Source organism: Epinephelus fuscoguttatus, linkage group LG20 (assembly GCF_011397635.1).
Source record: "Epinephelus fuscoguttatus linkage group LG20, E.fuscoguttatus.final_Chr_v1".
Classification (NCBI taxonomy): Eukaryota; Metazoa; Chordata; class Actinopteri; order Perciformes; family Serranidae; genus Epinephelus; species Epinephelus fuscoguttatus.
In genome coordinates this window covers 18,091,055-18,110,747 of record NC_064771.1, presented here as the reverse complement: position 1 = coordinate 18,110,747, position 19,693 = coordinate 18,091,055, and the positions used below count along the sequence as shown (strand labels likewise).

Below are 19,693 nucleotides of genomic sequence, written 5' to 3'. Positions count from 1 at the left end.
CATGCTAAAACATCCTGTCAGTGAAAAATAGAAAGTTAAAAAGGGATTGTTTTGTGCACTACAGTTATAAATCAATGCATTTAAGGCCGCCTTATTGACATAGAAAGTCAAGTGAGTTTCCAACCGTCAGATTAAAATCAGATGTTGACAAACGCTTCTCCCCGCCCCTTAAACACAGCACACACCTCGCTTCCACTGCGTGATTGCGACATTTCCGACAGTCGCTGAAGGCAGCATCAGCTGTAACGTTTGTACAGTTGCTGCTGGAGGAGAGGGCCGAGACCACAGCAGGACACAGTTCAGACACAGCCATCACAGTAAGTCAGCGGGCTCTTGGTCGTCGTCAGAAGTTAACCGTCGTTTTCCTGCAACTCTGGACCCTCGACATTGCGTAAACAACAACAACAACAGGTATGCTAACACGGCTGTGACAGTGTTATGGTGCGTTGTGATGAAGACTCTCCATCAGCAGCCGTTAGTGTGTAGCTAATGGGCTGGACCATTGGCTAGCCAACACTAGCAGCTGCTAACGTTAATTTTCATACCTACTGTAGTTTAAACGTTAGCTAGCGTCAGCTTGGCTTTCCGAATAATTGGCAGAATAGCTAACAGGGAAGTGTGACGCTTTGAGATTAAATAAGAATACGAGGTTGACGACGAAGTGCGTAAGAAGGGTAATATTACTGTTGTGACTGCTGAATTAAATTTTACTTTGTGTTCACGCCCAAACATGACCTTTTTTTAAAAAAAAAATAAGATGCAAATGCTAGCTAGCTATAAAATAACGTCACCCCCTTTTTTCACACTTCATGTCTGCTCTTTAATTCGGGCTGACTTTGTTGGAAGAGCTGGAGGATCAACTTGACTGTTGACGTTAACGTTAACGTTATTTGCTTAACAAACAGTTGTTGACTGACGTTTTTCTGCCATATGGCTCTTAGTTAATGGCACAGTGCATGCCTTTATTGATGCTTCTCTACAGAGTTAACACAGTAGCCAGTTTCTGCTTGTGAAACACTGAAACATGCACAACTCTTGCCAGTCCTTCCTCATAACAATGGCAGTAATTAAGGTAATGGCTTACAGTGGCTTTATAGCTCTGTCTAGTTTAAATGTCTGGGTTAAAGGTGTACATGTCCCAAAATGATAACACACTCACTATGTAAGCCTAGCCTGAGATACCAGTGTGCACCCTTGAATTCCTCCACCAATAGATAATAACTTTATTTAGATATAGTGCTCAAAGACAAAGTTATGAAGTTTAAATACTCAGCAGATCTTAAACAATTGATGTTTGAAGTCATTTAAATTTGATGCTAATTTTGCCATATATATATTTATATAAGGAGCTCCATAGTAAACCATTGAATAATAAATAGTAGGTCACCTTGGGTAATGAGGCATGGTTATGGCTGAGTTCATATCGGGTCTTGTTTATCAAGCTGACCAGAAGAGTCCATATGATTGCCACATAGATGTATAATAGGATTGCCCCCTCACGACCTTGTACGTGAACATTTCGTGAGAGCTACCAGTAAAGGAGTTTGTGTACACATCTAAACAGTCGTATCTGGTATCTGAAAGATGGATTTGACAGAGCTCTGAGCACAGGAGTTTGAAGCTGTGACAAGACTTAGCTTTATCTTTTTAAGGTCTGGAAATGATTAAAAGTAACCCAAGCTGAGTACAGTACAGTGATATCAGCTTCAAATGAGAACATGTCCACACAGTGGTTCATATATAACCTTGGCTAATTGTACCATTTGTCACTTGTTTGGGTTGTGCAGGATATTTGTGTTTTTGGCAATTTCAAACGCAAAAATAATATGTAACAGTACTTCAGAGATCAAAATTCAAGGATATTTTTTGTCCGGTATCTGTGTGTCTTGAGTTAGTATGATAACATTAACCTGACGATATTCCATTTTTAGTTGTTGCCATAATGGGGGCATAGTTCTGTAACTATACAGCTATTTTCCATCTTTTATTTATTCATTGCTGGGCAGACTGCAGGAAAAGGTTAGCCAAGTTCTGATAAGGCAGAGCTAGACTATATCTGTTGCAGTGTGTGTGTGTGTGTGTGTGTGTGTGTGTGTGTGTGTGTGTGTGAAGTTTCAGTAGGTCCTCACTTTGCTTTTAATATATTTAGTCTTTACTTTTAAGTTATTGAGTAGTTACTTTTTGTCACTCTTAACTGAAACTGCCGTTACACACTGGAGGGCAAAACGCTGTAAAACAAACATGTAAATCTTGAAGGGACTAAGTCGCTGTCAAACAATAGAATGAGGGATTTAAATGTGAAATTTAGTTTGTTTGTTTGTATTTTTTCTACTTTATTATTATTTAAACAAATATACATGGTTGAAGTTTTTTTTCATCTTTTGGTTGTTTAATGTATCTCACTTGAAGAAAACAAAAATTACATTCATTCTGTATTTTATCAAGTTTTTTACTGCAACTAACAATTATTTTTATTATTAATTAATCTAGAACAAAGGAAATCACTTTGCACATCTATTAAAACAAGACAGGTGCGTTGGAGAGAGAAGACCAAAAAATTGCAAAATGACTCCCGCACACTGTCTACTAGACCTTCATCAGGCAAAGGGAAGGTCTAGTACCGAAACGTCGCAAATAAATTTTATATTGCAAGTTAGACAGTGTGCGGGAGTCCTTTTGCAATTATTTATTAATCTGCCAATTATTTTCTTGATTAAACGATTACTCATTTTGTCAATGATATCAGAAAATTATGAAACATGCCCTGAGTAATTTTCCAGAGCTTAATGTGACATCTTCAAATGGTATGTTTTATCGTAATAGTCCAAAAATCCACAGCTATTTAGTTTATTATCATGTACGACAAAGAAGAGCCTCAAATTCTCACATTTAAGAAGCATGAAACCAGAAAATTTTTAAAAAAGACTAAAAACTATTATTCAATTATCAAAATAGTGGCCAGTTAATTTTTGTTGACTGCCTAACTGATTAATCATCAAATTGTTGCAGCTCTATTGCTCCTGTCCATTTTGTTTGGTGTCAGGCCTGAATTATGTATCTCAAGTCTAATACACTTATGGTCTCATATGTATTTTGCATACTTTACCGGAGGTCTGAAGACCTCAGAGGTGTGTTTACCTGTCACGTAGTTGACACACACTGACCCCAGTCTCTCCTGTCCTCTTCCTGTTTAATATTGATCTGCTTGCTTTCTGTTTGGCAGTTTTCCAAAATTCAGAATTCACATTTGTTTAGTTGATGTTAAGTCCTCGTGCCAAGTAAGGAAAAGGTACAGGGTTGTGTCAGGTCTCAGAAAACAAAACCCCTTTTCCCCTTTAAAAACCTTTAAACTGTGAACAGACTTTACTATTCATAGCCCATTCCCCTCATTAATTACTCTATTAAATTATACTATATTTGCTGCTGAATTAAAATATCATTGTTAAGCTGCATCATTGTCTGGTTGTCTTTTTTTGTAACAGCTCTAAAGACTTGAGCTCTAAGTAAATTGGGAATCCAAGTTGCAGAGATGCTCGGGATTACCCTGCTGTCAATGCAGATTAAGCTCTCATGACATTTATTCCAGTCAAAGGGATATTGGTAATAAAAATTTAGCGGGACCAGCGTTTCATTAAGTGGCTCCTTAGTGAGTGTGCAGTCAGCGCTGAAGTGAGCAGGTGTGTTGTGTCTGCGTTGGCAGTAAAAGAAGGGGGCTGAAATTTACTGCTGTTTGTTCTTGGAACAGGAATGACTGTATCTGCCAGATCTGACGTAAAGAGCAGAGCCTCGAGAAGGCTTGATGCTAACTTTTAAAAGTCAGCCTGGCAAGCAGGCATCAGCTTTTGGTTGCTGAAACTGAAAATATGGTCGCCATTTTTAGTCATCTTGAATTTTAAGTAGGCTAATTAAGATACAATCAAGGCTTGCACGATATCAGGTTTTCACTACACAGTTGTTGTGGCCAAAAGTCTTGATGATAATGATATTTTGGTGGTATCGATAGGAAATTTTAAGTAATTTTTATAGTAAACAATGCCACTGATGGCAACCAGAGGCCAAGAATTGGTTGCCAGTTTCCCAAAATGGTTGGCAGCCATTTCTGTCGAGCCCTGCTTAATGGGACCTGGGGACAGTGAGGGAATAGTGTGTGTGTGTTTGCCTGTTTATAACACACACAACCAGAGCAGACGTGGCCTCCGCAGGGGTGCAGTCCAGTGACTCCACCTCAGGGCATTATCCATAGCCTATTTGTGGAGGGAAATCAATTCCCTGTGTGAAGAGACGCAGTTATTGCCTTAAACAAATAGACCAAATGGCATCAGCAGCCAGTCAGCGCTTTGCCATCAGACTCTATCAGTTTCAAGCTGACTTTGCATTTGAAAGGACTCATAAATAATGTTTCTTTTTGAGATTCCCTTAAAAATGCTAATGCATCAGATGAATGTGTTTTGCCAGGCGCATACACGTGCACAAGTTTTGCAATTCATCATCAGTTTGATGAATCATCCGCAAGTCCTTTCACAGCACTTGCTACCACCTTCAGGGCTCATTTTCCCGTCCGCTGCTGCATTGCAGTCACACACATGAATTGCATTTTCAGTTTACAAAGCATTTTGTTGCTTTTGCTTCTTGCATGTTATTCTTATTGACAGCTTGCATGCAGTTCTCAGTGTCGTAGTCTGCCCCCAGGGTACCTAAATGTCATATTTGAGGGCTCATAGGGAGTGTTGTGTATTCTTTCTCAGCACAAACTCCAAGAGCAGGCAGGGATGTCTCGATAGCAATGAAAGAGTGATCAGTCATCCTAAGAATTATCTTTATTATCTGGCAGAAGGCTTGTTTTTGCGACAAAAGGTGATGCTGTTCATTATTTCTGAATTTAAAAAGAATGTGTAGCAATATATGTGTTTGTGTGTGTATGTTTGCAGGCACACATGCGTATGTACATCTAAGCTGGGCTCCATTCAAATATTAACAAATGTTTTTTACATAAGAATGCTAGTATTTGCACATGACTTCCATTTTCGCCTGAGATCAGTTGTCTCACCGTGGTCATTCAGTGTTCTTGTGTTTGACTAAGGCAACTGAGATTTAACAGACTGTGTTAAACACACATTCCCACTTGCCTTTTCCTCTCCTTGTCTCTGTCCCTCCCTCTGTCCCTCTCATCGTGCACAGTCACCATGGCAGAAGCCCACCAGGCGGTGGCCTTCCAGTTCACCGTCACCCCAGAGGGCATTGACGTGCGGTTGTCCCACCAGGCCCTCACTGAGATCTACCACTCTGGTATACGCTCTTGGAAGAAACGCATCATCGGACTCAAGGTAGCTTCTCTCTTAGCTCTTAGTCTTTTAACTATGGTATTTTAATTGCATATAATGCTTAATTTGAAATGTCATGTTTTAGTTTTGGTTGTATAAGCCTGTATACAGGGCGCGCCTGAAAAAAGGAGCGTGCCCTCAGTGAGGTTTTTTCCTGTTGTAATGTGTGGACTTCATTGTCAATCAGTAATGAATGCCACACATAATGACACACTTTCTGCATGCGGGTATCCTTGTGTCTTTGTTTGATGCTGACTTCACTCAGTCATTCATTTCCAGGATTGAATATGAGAATTTAAAGTGATGTTTGATGTGTAGGCATTTCATACCAAGTCGCCATAAATGAACAGATAAATTCCAGGTGAATGTCTGACACTGAGCTAAATGACATGTATTGCTTTAATGTGATCATTTCTGAATTGTCTGTGTGCATGTTCGTGTAATGATTGCAAACAGGAAGAATGGGATTTCAAAACGATCTCTCTTCTTTCACTGTTCAACAGAACAGTGTGTTAACAGGGGTTTATCCTGCCAGTCCTTCCTCCTGGCTATTTGTGGTCATAGCAATCCTGGCTACTATGTACACACGCTCCGACCCCTCCATGGGACTCATAGCCAAGATACAGGAGCACCTGCCAGTCAGGTAACTCATGTCGTGACTCCATCATGAAGTGATTTAAGTTAACAATTAATCCTTTGATTCACCAGACACCCCTGCAGACACTAAATGTTTCCTTTCACAGAGAGTTTAGGCCTTGCTCCCTCCCATTCTTCCTTTTTCATTGTCTTCTGTAATGTCTATCGTTTATGTTTCTTTTTGTGACATCTTTAGTGCTCCTGTTCTTGTTCCTTTCTCTTTTCTTCTGCTTTCTTCCTTTAAAGTAAATAGATGTTGCTCACACAGCACTGATTTGGAAAATGGGACAAATTAATTTAAGATTTCCTAGCTTGGTATTTCGATTGTGAAACAGCTAGCTTTTATAATTAAAATTTCAGAAGGTTGTTTTTCTTCCCATATATCCTTGCTCGTCTTCCTTCTAGTTAAATTTATTTATTCTGCTATTTGTTTCCACTCACTATTCCTCTTCCCCTCTGTCTATCTGTCCATCTTCTCCCACCATTTCCAGCCAGTCTATGAGTACCCAGTGCCAGGCCTTAGTGTCAGCAGTGCTCTTCAGCACCATGCTATGGCTCTTGCTCATCTTCACCATGCGCCTGTGCCTCAAGCAGCTTCTCTCCTACCACCGCTGGATGTTCGAGAAGCACGGCAAGATGTCCCACACCACCAAAGTCTGGGTGGTCAGTGCTGTTTCACACCTTTTCCAATTGTTACTGTAAACTAACAATACCTTACACTGTCCTTAAGTCCTTAGTACAATGTAATGTATTTTCTATGGTGAATGAGGTCCTCTAAAAGAAAACCAAAAACCGAAAAAATAATTAGCCTTAGGTATGTCCTTCCTTTAATATTCCGACTGTGTTTGTTTTTTATTGCTTGTGTTTCTATATCAGGCGCTGGTGCGGATCTTCTCTGGCAGGAAGCCTCTGCTCTACAGCTACCAGGGCTCATTGCCAAACCTGCCTGTGCCTGCCATCAAGGACACGGTCAAGAGGGTGAGACGTCACACGAAGCAGAGGAAATGACTGCATGCCGAATACTGACCATGAAACAGATGGACCACTTTCTCACATTCATCATTTTCTGCCTCTGTTGCACCAAATGCCCTTCGTTAGCATCTGAGTGTTTATTATCTGGCTGCAAGCTAGTTGAGGAACAAATGCACGGTATCCATCCACCATTTTAAAGTGAGAAATATTAGACAAATGAGAGGAGATAAAATGGAAAAGAGATTTGGTATTTTATCAGCAGAATTAGATGTGGTTATGATAATTAATTGATTTACAAACCATTTAGTAGGCTAAGTAGTCCTGTCATACATCAAAATGATGCTTACAATTCTTATTCTTTGCACATCTCCTGTTTAGCACTTGGAGTCAGTGCGTCCGCTGATGGACGATACAGAGTATGAACGCATGACCAAGCTGGCGGCAGATTTCGAGGGCGGCGTCGGCAACCGCCTGCAGTGGTACCTCAAGCTCAAAGCTCTCTGGGCCACCAACTACGTGAGTGGTTGACCTCATTGCTCTGGTTAAGTGTGTCTGCTTTCAAACATCACATAAATGTCCAAAGCCAAGCAAGCCAAAGGAAATTTAAAATTCCATTAACAATGTATGTCTTTGAGGTGCCGACTTTAAAATATTTATCCCGTATGAATATGTAAGTGACTGCCAGTTGGCTGCAATATTGGCTTTTTCACTAAGATTCTATTGTGTGTGTGTGTGTGTGTGTGTGTGTGTTTTTATTTTTTCAGGTTAGTGACTGGTGGGAAGAATATGTCTATCTACGTGGACGGAGCCCAATTATGGTCAACAGTAACTATTATGGCATGGTATGGAAATCTTTTTGGTCGAAGAAATTTCTGGTCTAACCTGCTGTAGTCCTCAATTTGGATTTACTCTGTTTGATTTTGGAGTTGGGTCACCACACCAACTCACACAGGACTTCTTATTTCATCTCGTGAATTTTTTAAATGTAAAACATCTATTAAACTCATGGGACCTTGTAAATCCTATAGCCTATAGTTTGAAGAATAATTTGCAAAATCTATTAATATAAATAGTTGCTGCTGAATGTTTTATGTTAATCAAATTGATTTTTTAAAAAAAGACCTGAACAAAGAATCTTTAACTTTTCAAAAAATATTATCTCTACTTTTTTTGTCTTGCAACCAAATTGTGATTCTGTGTAGTTTTCACACAGAGATAACCTTTAAGTTAACATGTCTACCTATGGAAAACAGACACTGGATGTATATTCCATTACAGTGAAAAGTAAGAATAATAAGCTATTTTCAAAACAGTATTTAATGATGGAGTAATAGAACATCTTTACATTTGCATGTACCTGCAATGAGTATTAAAACTATTCAATAAATAAGTTTAAGGAAATAAAATGATACAGTAAAAACATCTTAAAAATCTGGTCGATGTGCTCCGAAGCTATATTTTGCAAGATCTTTGGCACGCAATTTTTATGTGGCACCAAATAATTTCTAGATGTGGTAGAACTATATTAATACTGCAGAGGATCAAAATGTGGTTGCAAGAAAGTGACAATGTTATGGAGATAATGATTTCTGAAAATTAGACTCTTCTTTATGGTAATAAAAAAATCTGATTGCTGTAAAATATTCACCACCAATTATTTACATGAATACATGTTGCACATTATTCTTAGGGGTTTTTTGGATGTTCACTACAAATTTCAACCCAGTGCAGTGAAAAATTAGCAAATGGTGAGGCTTCGGATACAGTTGCAAAAATAATGAAATTTAGCTCACAGGGACAAACTTCAAAAATTAATAACTAGAAGAATATTTAAAGTAGAGCTGTCAGATTTTGCAAGATCCCATTAATTAATTAGAAGTTTCACTTTTTTTATTCTTTGAGAAAATCCATGACATGACCTGGAAAAAGTCCTGAATTTTGGGCAAGTTGGCATGAAATGACCGTCATGTTGACTCTACAGGGTCTCAAAAGTTAATTGAATCTGTATATAGACTTTGTGATCTTTGCAGATTCATTCTGTTAAATATTTGTGGCTGTGTGTTTGTTATGAGGACAGAAAAATAATGATAATAGTTGTGTTAATGCTTGTTAGACTAAGGCAAGTACTCATGTTTTTACCTTTTATTAACAAAGAACAATTTAAGTTCATTGCAAACAACGCTCACACTTACATTGGTAGAACTCCACACATTCACTTACATGAATGTGAATTTTTTTAAGATATGGCTGCTAAAAACACAACTATTTCCTCATGTTACAGAAACAATCCTTTGTTTTTGGATTTTTGAAGGACATTGATACTGATTTGGTAACCCCAGATGTGTTTACGGATCTTTTTTTTTTTTGATGATTATCCTCCCTCTGACTCCCTGTCTCTGTGCGTTCTCTCCCCAGGACTTCATGTATGTGACACCCACACCCATCCAGGCGGCCAGGGCGGGCAACAGCCTTTACGCGTTCTTCCAGTACCGCCGCAAACTCAACAAAGAAGAGCTTCAACCTGTGAGTGTAGCTGCCAGTCAACCCTGGCTGCCCCCGTATATACGGAGGCATTCATTATTCATGTCTCTTTGCTATGGCAACAGAAGTCTTGTAAATCAAATGTCTCAAATTTCGGGATATTTCTATGTGTCGTGACCGTGTGAGTAACACCCATGCATTACTGTTAGTGTGTCTTGTAGATCTCTGTTCATTTTAGTTTCTATGTTTAGGTGAAGACATTTCCCTCATGTTCTCATACCATGTCTCATACCATCTCTCACCCCTCTCTTTTGTACTTCTTTCAAACTCTCCTTCGCTTTAATTTCCTCTCACTCTTTAAAAAAACCTCCCTCTTTTTGTTGGACTCTACATTCCCTCCACTTCTCCCCTCTGTTCTTTCCCCTGTGCCCTTGCCTTCGTCTTCTCCTTTGCATTTCCCAGACCCGTATACCAGGCACTGTCATTCCTCTGTGTTCAGCTCAGTGTGAGAGGCTATTCAACACCACACGCATTCCTGGAGAGGAGACCGGTAAAGAGATTGACATGCACACACACATAGGCAAACGCTGTGGCAACACGTTGCTGATATATGATACATGATGTCTGAACATGAGCAGCAGGTAGCCAAGTGAGCAATGCCAACACACCACTGTTTGGGAGATGATGAGGCATACTAAAGGTGTCTGAGCCCTCTGGAGTTGGATAGAAAATCGTGTGAAAGCCAGTGTGTGTGTGTGTGTGTGTGTGTGTGTGTGTGTGGTCTCAATAAGCAAGGCGCCGTGATTCACTGAGTCATAGTATGTCTGCTGTACAAGGCCATCCTGTCATCTCTCATCTGTCTCCTCTTGCCTTCTGGTCTCATCTCAGGTCTGTCTGGGTTTCTGGAAGCGGTCTGTCTCTAACTAATGTCTGTTTTCTTCTGCCCACACATTTTGTTTTTCTTATCTCTTCCTTTCTCTCCCTGGCTCTCTTTACACTTCATCCCCAACACTCCGGTATTTGTTTTCTACCATCCTATTTTGTTTCCTCTCTTTCTCTTTGCACTGGCCTGTCCTCCTTTATCCTGCTCAGTTGTTGTTGAGGTCTGCAGTTCCTTGCTGTTCCTATCAATATGAGCGGATGTTTGACACTTGTCGAATCCCTGGAACGCTAACAGGTAGTATTTATATTTCTTACACAACTGGCACAATTGCTAGTTTTAGATCTCTAAATGTCATGCCAATATAAATGTGCCGAACATCTTTTTACTGTGTATCATTAAGAATTTAAAATGAAGATACATCCCTCACTTGTACAGTAAATGTTCCTTCAGTTAACGAGCCAACATCTTGATAGTCACCCTGTCAGTCATTTCAAATACCACGATAAAAAGAAACACAAAGTGCATCCTTGCTTTCAGTGTTGCAGCACTGACCTTTATTTAGGTGTGCCTCCTACAGCATGTCTTCATTCCTCCATTTCTTAAGTCGGCCTTGAAAGGAAGCTTCTGTGTTTTTCAACCTAGATTCTATTTTCCCATGTTTTTGTGTCTAAGTGACAAATGGAGACAACAATTTGTGAAAGTGGTCCAATATTGAGAGAGAGCGCCACAGTTGCAGCAGCAAAACAGCCTGTAATGTAATCCATGTGGGCAATTGTGCACCATTAAAAGTCCTAGTTTTTACCACTAACAGGCTCAGATTGTAATTAAAAGTGTCTGATAACATTACAGAAAGGACACAACAGAGAAATGAAACATTTTTCTTTACCTTTGCCTTGTCTGTTTTTTATTGTTATCAAGTCTCGCTCAAGGAGAAGTTTCGTTCTGAAATCTCACGAGGAAATTGTTGCTTGTTGTTGATAATTTGTCATGGCTGAATATTTCACTCATAAGAGACAGGAGAATGAAGTGAAGATAACTGTTTAATAAAGATAACAGGTGTACAGATTAACAGATGACGTGATTATTAAGATTTGACAGAAAGTCTTTGGCGCTTGGAGTCCAGAGGGAGATTTGTAATCAATGGGCATTTGAGCAGCAGCAAGATAAATCCCCTTACAGAGTCTAGACACTGAAGGTGGTGGCTGATGACTGAGACCGATGGCTGATGTTACTGATGAATCTGCAAAGACTAGCCGTTGATGGGGAGGTGGAGGGTGCGCACAACTTCAGCATGAAAGACCTACAGGCAGAACGAGAACCATATTTAAAACAAGATGCAATAAGATGATAGGCTAACAGGAAGGGTGTGATGCTGTGCTGTTGATTAACTGTGACAGAAAATCTGGCATCTCAATTGACAGACCTCGACAATAACAGCAAGAAATAGAGTGAGCATGTGTGCAAGGAGTGAATGTAAAAAAGTTTTAGCAGGAAATTACAGACCTAAGCATGCACAAGTATAGTCTTCCTGACTGAAACTTCACTGAGCTTTATTTAGCTGATTGTGACAGTGTGGTGTGAGACTTCTCCTTGAGCAACACATGGTTACACACACTAACAAACAGACTGGATCAGAGGTGTCATACACCTATAATTACAATCTGAGCCTGTCAGCGGCAAAACAAAGCAACTTTAATGGACGGTAATTGATGATGCACAAATACCTGCAGGGGTTACATTGCAGCCTGTTTTGCCACTGGGGCTGAAGCGGTCTCTCTCAGTACTGGACAAATGTCCAAAATTGTTGTCTCCGTTAGTCACTTAGACACAAAAACATGCAAAAAACAGAGTCTAGGTTGAAAGTTTCCCTTTAATTAATCTGTCAGAGTCATCTCAGTCATCCAGTTTGCAAAAGGTAGAAAATATTTCCCTGTTTGTCTGAACTCAGTCAAGTAAAATGTGTGCCAGTGTGAGTGTTTGCATATGGATCAGACCTTAACGGGATAGTTCAGATTTTTAAAAGTGGGGTTGTATGACAAACTTATCCATAGTCAGCGTATTACCTGCAGTAGATGGCAGTCGGCACACCCCCGCTTTGGAAAAGGTGGCAGGAATACTGCTAAGGAACCTAAGCAATTTACTGCCATGGATGGGGGCAGTAGCAAAACGTATTTTAGCCTCCCAAAAAAACTGGAGTCGTTATCTGTGCTCTCTTCAAATCAACCAGACTACATTGTCAAAAACATTAATTTGAATTTTAGCAAAAAACTGCCCGTTAATCATTCAGCTTTGTGTGTGTGTCTTTTAAGGTAATTCTGACCACACAACATTCTTCCACATAGCATGCATCCTACACATGCATAATGTTTATTGTGTAAACTTATCTAGTAAATGTCACAAGGACATTTTGCAGACTCAGTCGTTCTGCGCTGCAGTTCCAACAAAAACTGAATTGTGAGGAAAAACCGATGCCAGCAGGTCAGACAAAATGCTGGGGATCTGAACGACCCTAAGCACAAGGCACACACACATCCCCAAATAAAGAGCATCATTTCTGATGTATATATGTTATCATGTCATGTCTTTGTCAAAATATTTACATTTCCCATCTTCCTTCTGTGCAAAGACACTGTGCAACACTGGCAGGACAGTGACTACATAGCAGTGTACCACAGGGGTCGCTATTTCCGCCTTAAGATGTACCACGGAGGCAGACTCCTGTCGCCCAGGGAGATTGAATTCCAGATTCAGAGGATCCTTGACGACCCTTCAACTCCATGCAAAGGAGAGGCCAAACTGGCAGCTCTGACTGCTGGAGACAGGTCAGTTTGACATGCCACCACTGCTGTTTAAATCACACAGACCACACAGTGCACTGCATCAATATTAATGTAATGTCTTAATGTTCCTTTGTTAACCAGAATTCCATGGGCTAAAGCCAGGACAAAGTATTTCAGCAGTGGAGTCAATAAGCGCTCTCTGGACTGCATTGAGAAAGCCACCTTCTTTGTGACCCTGGATGATGAGGAGCACTGCGTGATGGGAGAAGACCCAGCAGCTAGTTTAGACCGCTACGCCAAATCCTTATTGCATGGGAAATGTTATGACAGGTGACTATTTTACACTTAACTGATCACTGAGGAACATGTAATTAGTTGAAGATGATCTATTATGCTGGCTTTTAGGTTCATACTTGTATTTTGGGTTTATGTCTTTAAGCCTCCCTCTGAAAAAGCCCAGTCTGCTCTGATTGAGCATTTCTGGGTGTTCTGCATCTCAGCGTGTCTGCAGCCTGGAGCAGATGACCATATAAAAAAAGCCGTCACAATCTGACGTCAGCTTGTCTCAAAAGAAAAAACCCTTGTTGGAAACAGTATTCACAACAGTGTGAACCCTGTGGCCAAGTTGCTCGTTGCCTTTTTTCCCATGTTTCTGAAAGAATTCGCACCAATTTGCTCAGGGTTCAAAGGTTTAAATACTTGTGAAAGGTGTCTGAAAGCAGCACATAAAAAGTGATGATGCTCCAGGTTTCAAAGGGTTAATATGTGATGTTATAACATTATATATATGACAGGAAAATAAGGAACAGCATTTAAGGTCCCTATACATTAGTTTTTGATGTCATTCAATCTGTACCTTGGTTGTCGTGTAGGTGGTATGACAAGTCCTTCACGCTAATTTACTACAAGAATGGGAAGTCAGGCTTCAATGCAGAGCACTCGTGGGGCGATGCGCCCGTGATATCGCACTTATGGCAGGTAAGGAACATGAAGGAAAAGTAGTACACTGTTGTTACCTGGTTGTGAGAGGCCTTCACTTACAATTGTTGTGTTTCCAGGTTCAATTGTCCAATGACTGTTTCCAGCTGGGTTACAATGCCGAGGGGCACTGCAAAGGAGATGTGGATTCATCACTACCAAAACCACAGAAGCTGAACTGGGAAATTCCTCCAGAGGTTAGTTCTCCATTCACATATTTCCCAACGTGTGTTTTTGTTCCTTGGTCGGCAACAGTCAATATTGTTTTTTCACACATGCAGCAGAAAGTATGTTATAAAAAGATGCATGTATTATAAATGTTACACTCACGCTGAGATTATGAAATCACAATTGCTCCTAATCAGATTATTCTAGTTTTAATATTCAAATATTTTTACTGGGTTTTAAAACATTATAAAGAAAAAAATAAATAAAATAAATGAAGCAAAAAAGAAGAAGAAAGAATTATAAGTAAATATTTTACAGTGATTCCGTAAAGTTATGGTTATCAGTTACAGGCACTGAAGATAATTTCTGATCTTAACACCCTTATGTTAAATAATGTTGACATAAAAATTTTAAGGATTTGTTGGACTGTTGAGACTTTTAATCCAGAGAAACACTGTGTTTTTAAAGAAATAGTGTGACATTTTGTGTATTATTTGTTTTCTTGGCAAGAGTTTGATGCGAAGATCAGTACCATCCTCATGACTGTAGGCTAAATATAAAAGTACAGCCAGTGTGTGGTTAGACTAACATTAAGCATTAGCATTAAGACTGGAGGCAGGTGGAAACAAGTGGTTTTGCTCCGTGCAAAGGTCTAAAAGTACATCTGTCAGATCCGCAAAATTTTAAATGTTTAGTTATATTTTAGCTGCATTAATCAATACACTCACTGAAATGTAAAAACAAGAAGTTGTGGTTTCACAGTGCTGGACTATTTTTATTGGCTGGGTGCAGTAACTTCAAAAAGTCTCTAGATGTTGCTTGACAGCCTAATGACAACACCGCTGCCAAGCTACTGTAGCTTCGTATTTGGTATACAAACACAAGAGTAGGGTTAATCAGTTAACGTGTTTTCAAAAACACTATTGAAGGATTCAGTTTGATAGACGCTGCCATGCAATGTACTTGTACTCATTTTAACCACAGAGTATTTGTTTTAAAATGACCACATGGTTTGAAAAGATGAGAGTCTATCCAATTGACACATATATTTCATGATCAAGTGACATGTGAAAAGGGTTGTAAAAAGCTTGGGATGTTCGCGATTAGTTGACTTGCTACCCTCATTAGTCAACACCAGAAATACTATTTTATTAAACTTATTATTAAATTATAAATGTGCACTTTAAATTACTTACTTGCATATTTTGCATAAAAATATCACCTTTTTCCTACTTGAATGTTACTATATAAAAACATGCATCTGTTAGCTACTATTTTTAACAACTGTGGATTTTTTTTAAAAAAAAAAGAGAGAAAGTGAGAGAAAAAAGACAAAATAAAAGCAAAAAAACTTTAGTGAGCTGTTGTAGCACATCACCGACATTTGAAATATGATTTGGTCATTGAAAAATGTGTTCAAACTTCGGTTTTATCATCAGGGAAAATAGTCGTTAGGAACATCCCAAGTTAAAGCTGATTCATTATTTGTAATAATATGGAAACATGGCTCGCCCTTTTGAATTCACAGTGCAGTGGTTTCAGGTGTCTCAGTTCTGTTGATGTTTACTCTTTGGATGTGTGTGTCACAGTGTGAGGAGCAGATCTCCCAGTCCCTGGCAGTGGCCCAGGCCCTGGCCGACGACGTGGACTTGCACGTTTTCCGCTTCGAAGACTTTGGCAAAGGAAAGGTCAAGAAATGTCGCGTCAGTCCAGATGCCTTCATTCAGATGGCTCTTCAGTTAGCCTACTACAGGGTGAGCCTCCCTCTGAAGTACCAGCGGTGTGTATGTGTGCGTTTGTGTGTGTGTGTCAGACACTGAATTTGTGACTGTCAATATTATCTGATGCATGGTTTTGTTTTTGTGTTCCAGGATCAGGGGAGATTCTGTTTGACGTACGAAGCCTCTATGACCCGTCTGTTCAAGGAGGGCAGAACCGAGACAGTTCGCTCTTGTACCAGTGAGAGCAGCGCTATGGTCCGAGCCCTGGATGGTGGAGAGGTGTGACCATTTAACTGTCTTGTTTGTCATCGTTATTGTACATAGCAGTAACTCAAAAGAAGATGAAGGTTCTCTAATGAAAATGAATATGCTTTGCAAATCTTTATGTGAAATTGCTAACTTCGTTGCATAAATCATACAGTGTCATTTTTAGTGTGCGATATGTCACTCATGCCATTCTCCACCAGGCAGCAGATGTGTGCAGGCGTTTGTTCCACGAAGCTGCAGAAAAGCACCAGTATTTATACCGCATGGCTATGACTGGAGCTGGCATCGACAGACACCTCTTCTGCCTCTATGTGGTGTCCAAATACCTTGGAGTGGAGTCTCCTTTCTTGCAAGAGGTTCATTTCTTTCCTTCCTCATTTTTGTATTTATATCAGACTGTCCAGCTCAGCATGAATATTTATGTCTTAAGTAGAACTAATACAGCAGCGGCTTGATGCGATGGCTTCTTGTGGGTATTGCAGGTGCTGTCCGAGCCCTGGCGGCTGTCCACCAGTCAGTCTCCAATACACGTGGAGATGTTTGATTTAGTCAACTACCCAGATTACGTGTCCTGTGGAGGGGGCTTTGGACCGGTAAGTGTTGCCCTCAGAGCTTCAGTCAATTAACTGTTAAAAGGATGACTCAGTCTGCGCTCTTTTCCAGGTTGCAGGTGTAAAAACAGTGATGTAGGTTGGAGCACTGAGAGGGATAGCTATGGAAGCTAAGCAATGTACTGCTGCGGACGGGGGCAGCAGTAAAACTAAAAAAAATCACAATTAAAAAAACAATATGAATTTTAGTGTACTCTATATTAAGAATATTTTCACTGCTTCACCTTGCCGTCAAACGACCCTTTCTGTCGCTACATATCCTTCAGTCTCGTGTAGCGCTGTGTCAGTGCAAGAGAAATACTTCTTGCACATACAACTTAGACTCTTCTTCTGTGAAAGTAGCTCCGTGTTCTGATTTTCATTAAGCAGTCATGATAATAAATAATGTCTACGTCTCTTTCAGGTGGCTGACGACGGTTATGGGGTGTCCTACTCCATTGTGGGAGAAGACATATTAAACTTCCACATCTCGTGCAAGCGCTCGTGTCCAGACACTGTGAGTTCAATGAAAGTTGTCGGGATGTTTTTTTGTTTGTTTGTTTTTTCTGAAATCCTAATTTTCCTTTATCATATCAAATTTTCCTTTCTATCATACATGATTGTGTACGTTTGTGCTCCAGCAGCATACGTCCAGCAGCATAAGCAGTCACTCACTCGCCTCTAGCTGCGTTCAGAGACGAATCCTAGTGCGGGGGTGGACTTAACCATTTTGTGCCTTTTGTGAGGGGTGACAGGAACCTCAGAGAGCCTCCACTATTTTTTTTTCTTAAACAAAGCTCTGTCTGTCAAATGATTTATTCATATGATATGTAATAAAAGAAAATCAGGTGTGTTATGAGACAGGCATTATTGTGCCAGGATTCAGTTCCGATTTTTATGCAGTGCATTACATCTCTTGCTTGGATTTAGAAAGAGTAGACATGATAGTAGACATGATATTTGCATTTTCGAGGCAGATGCTGGCGTCAGTAAGTGAGCGTTAAAAAAATCTACGATAATAGCACATTTTTGTTTTGAGCACAGATTTCTTTTTACCGTGAGGTTGTGAAGATATTTGGGTTTAAAGTTTATCTCTGTTATTATAGAGATTTATGAGAGCAGATGAAATGTAAAACATAAAACCTTTTTGGATTAAGTTTCATAAAATGCTAAGTCTTTTTCAATCTCCTAGACACATTCTTTTTATCTTTACTTTTTATTCTACGTCTCCCTTCCAGGATGCCCACAGGTTCGGTGCTGCGATCAGAAAAGCTCTGCATGACCTGATACAGCTGCTGATGCCCAACCAAACAGAGCCCAGCAGGAGACAGGAGAAGCGGCCGGAGGTCAAGAAAAACCTGTAGGCGATTACTCAGGAGAAAAGGATGCTGAAGGGAAGGTGTGCGAACAGAAATGTTCCACTGTGAAGTGAGAAAAAGACAAAGGGTTTTTTTTCCTCGTGCATTGGGAGAATTTTATAGCCAGCCAGATGATATTCAAGGGACAGCTTCAAAAGGAAACTGATAAAATGATGTCTTTACAGATATGCATCTGTATCTGTGTGTGTGTATAAGCTGTGTGATAAGTGTGTGAGAAGGAAAAGGGTCCATAGAATGACAAATCAAGAAGTAAGATTTATTTGTTCAGTTTTGTCCAACACTGGGGAAAAAATGTTATTATTGTGACATGTTTTGATTATTTTAAAAAGGCCAATATGAATTGCACCACTGAAAGTTAGGGTAGAGACTCCTAACACTTCACATATTCAAGTGCAGTATGTTTTGACACTATTAAGCGTGCCACACTTTTTGTGCCACTAATTATCTGTTGAATTTGTTGGGAAAGCGTATTTGGAAGAGGCTGATGCATATTGAGTTCCAGAGCATTGGCACAGGAGAGAAAACGTGCAGGGCTGTTGAGGTGATTTCAGTTTCTAGCATCTGAATGCAACATTGCTGTAACAGTGATACCGCGCATTTCAAAATCTCGGAAGTCTGCGACTTCTCAGTGTTTACTCATCCTGTGTAAATCTGCTTTCTACAAAAACACATGATTGTAATGCTGTGCTGAGAGTGCCAGGCTGTTTATACATGTAGTGAAATGACATGGCTCTGTTATATTTATATGGTGCCAGCTCACCCGGGATATGACTTAAATTTTATGTTTAATAACATAACAATAACAATGTAACATCTGTCAGTTTTTCTCTCAGTGGTCACTCGCATTTCAATTTTACCAAGTCAAAAAGTGTACTGTAATGAACTCCAGTTATTTCACTGCCATCTATAAATCTGTTTTGTATTTATTTTTATCACCGTATTATTGAAACAGCACCATAACAATGCAAGCTATATTATAAACATCATGTGCAGGTAGTTAGGCTTGAGCAGTGCTGCAGGTCAGATGTGGATTACATGTGGAGTGAAGCCATCTGATTCAAAGGACGCTGTGTACAAGTGACGCAGATTCCTGTTTATTTTCATTGATTATCGCCTCTTTTTTTGTTTTCAGTTGAGCTTGTCTCGTATTACTATTGTCAGCTTTTTTAATGCGATATAACGGGGGAACATAAAGTCATTCGTAAAGAAAAATAGCCAGAGGTGTTTGTTTTTGTTGCATTAACAGAGTACTCCACTGATTTAACATTGCACTCCCATGTTATTGTCAGAGTCATGATGGATGGTCAAAAAAATCCAAATCAGTGCAGCAGAATCAGCAATATCATTTTTTTTAATTCAATACATTCCTTTTCCTCATCAAAACCAGGTGCCTACATTACCCAAAATGCCTCTCTACAGTGGACATCACCTGAGTTTACCAGATTTTTTTTGCAGCTCCCTCTAGAGCCCCAAAATAGTGTTGGAGTTTCTTTTTCAGATGATGCGCACAAGCTTGC

The 19,693-nt window shown here is 39.8% G+C and overlaps 1 protein-coding gene across 2 annotated transcripts; it reads left to right on the top strand.

Moving 5' to 3' along the window:
• The first annotated feature begins 226 nt into the window (after nucleotides 1-226).
• On the top strand, nucleotides 227-19,394 carry LOC125880516 (carnitine O-palmitoyltransferase 1, liver isoform-like). 2 transcript variants are annotated; one of them, XM_049563066.1, is made up of 19 exons: nucleotides 227-411; nucleotides 5,179-5,324; nucleotides 5,825-5,964; nucleotides 6,449-6,620; nucleotides 6,834-6,935; nucleotides 7,308-7,445; nucleotides 7,694-7,771; nucleotides 9,345-9,452; nucleotides 10,503-10,587; nucleotides 12,920-13,115; nucleotides 13,215-13,403; nucleotides 13,946-14,051; nucleotides 14,132-14,248; nucleotides 15,809-15,973; nucleotides 16,091-16,219; nucleotides 16,408-16,563; nucleotides 16,690-16,800; nucleotides 17,222-17,314; nucleotides 18,036-19,394. In XM_049563066.1, the coding sequence occupies exons 2-19, from the start codon at nucleotides 5,184-5,186 to the stop codon at nucleotides 18,159-18,161; spliced, it is 2,352 nt and encodes a 783-aa protein (XP_049419023.1). In that variant the 5' UTR covers nucleotides 227-411; nucleotides 5,179-5,183; the 3' UTR covers nucleotides 18,162-19,394. The 2 variants fall into 2 exon arrangements, with proteins under 2 accessions (XP_049419023.1, XP_049419022.1); XM_049563065.1 differs by lacking the exon at nucleotides 10,503-10,587 and adding an exon at nucleotides 9,873-9,960.
• The last annotated feature ends 299 nt before the right edge of the window (nucleotides 19,395-19,693 follow it).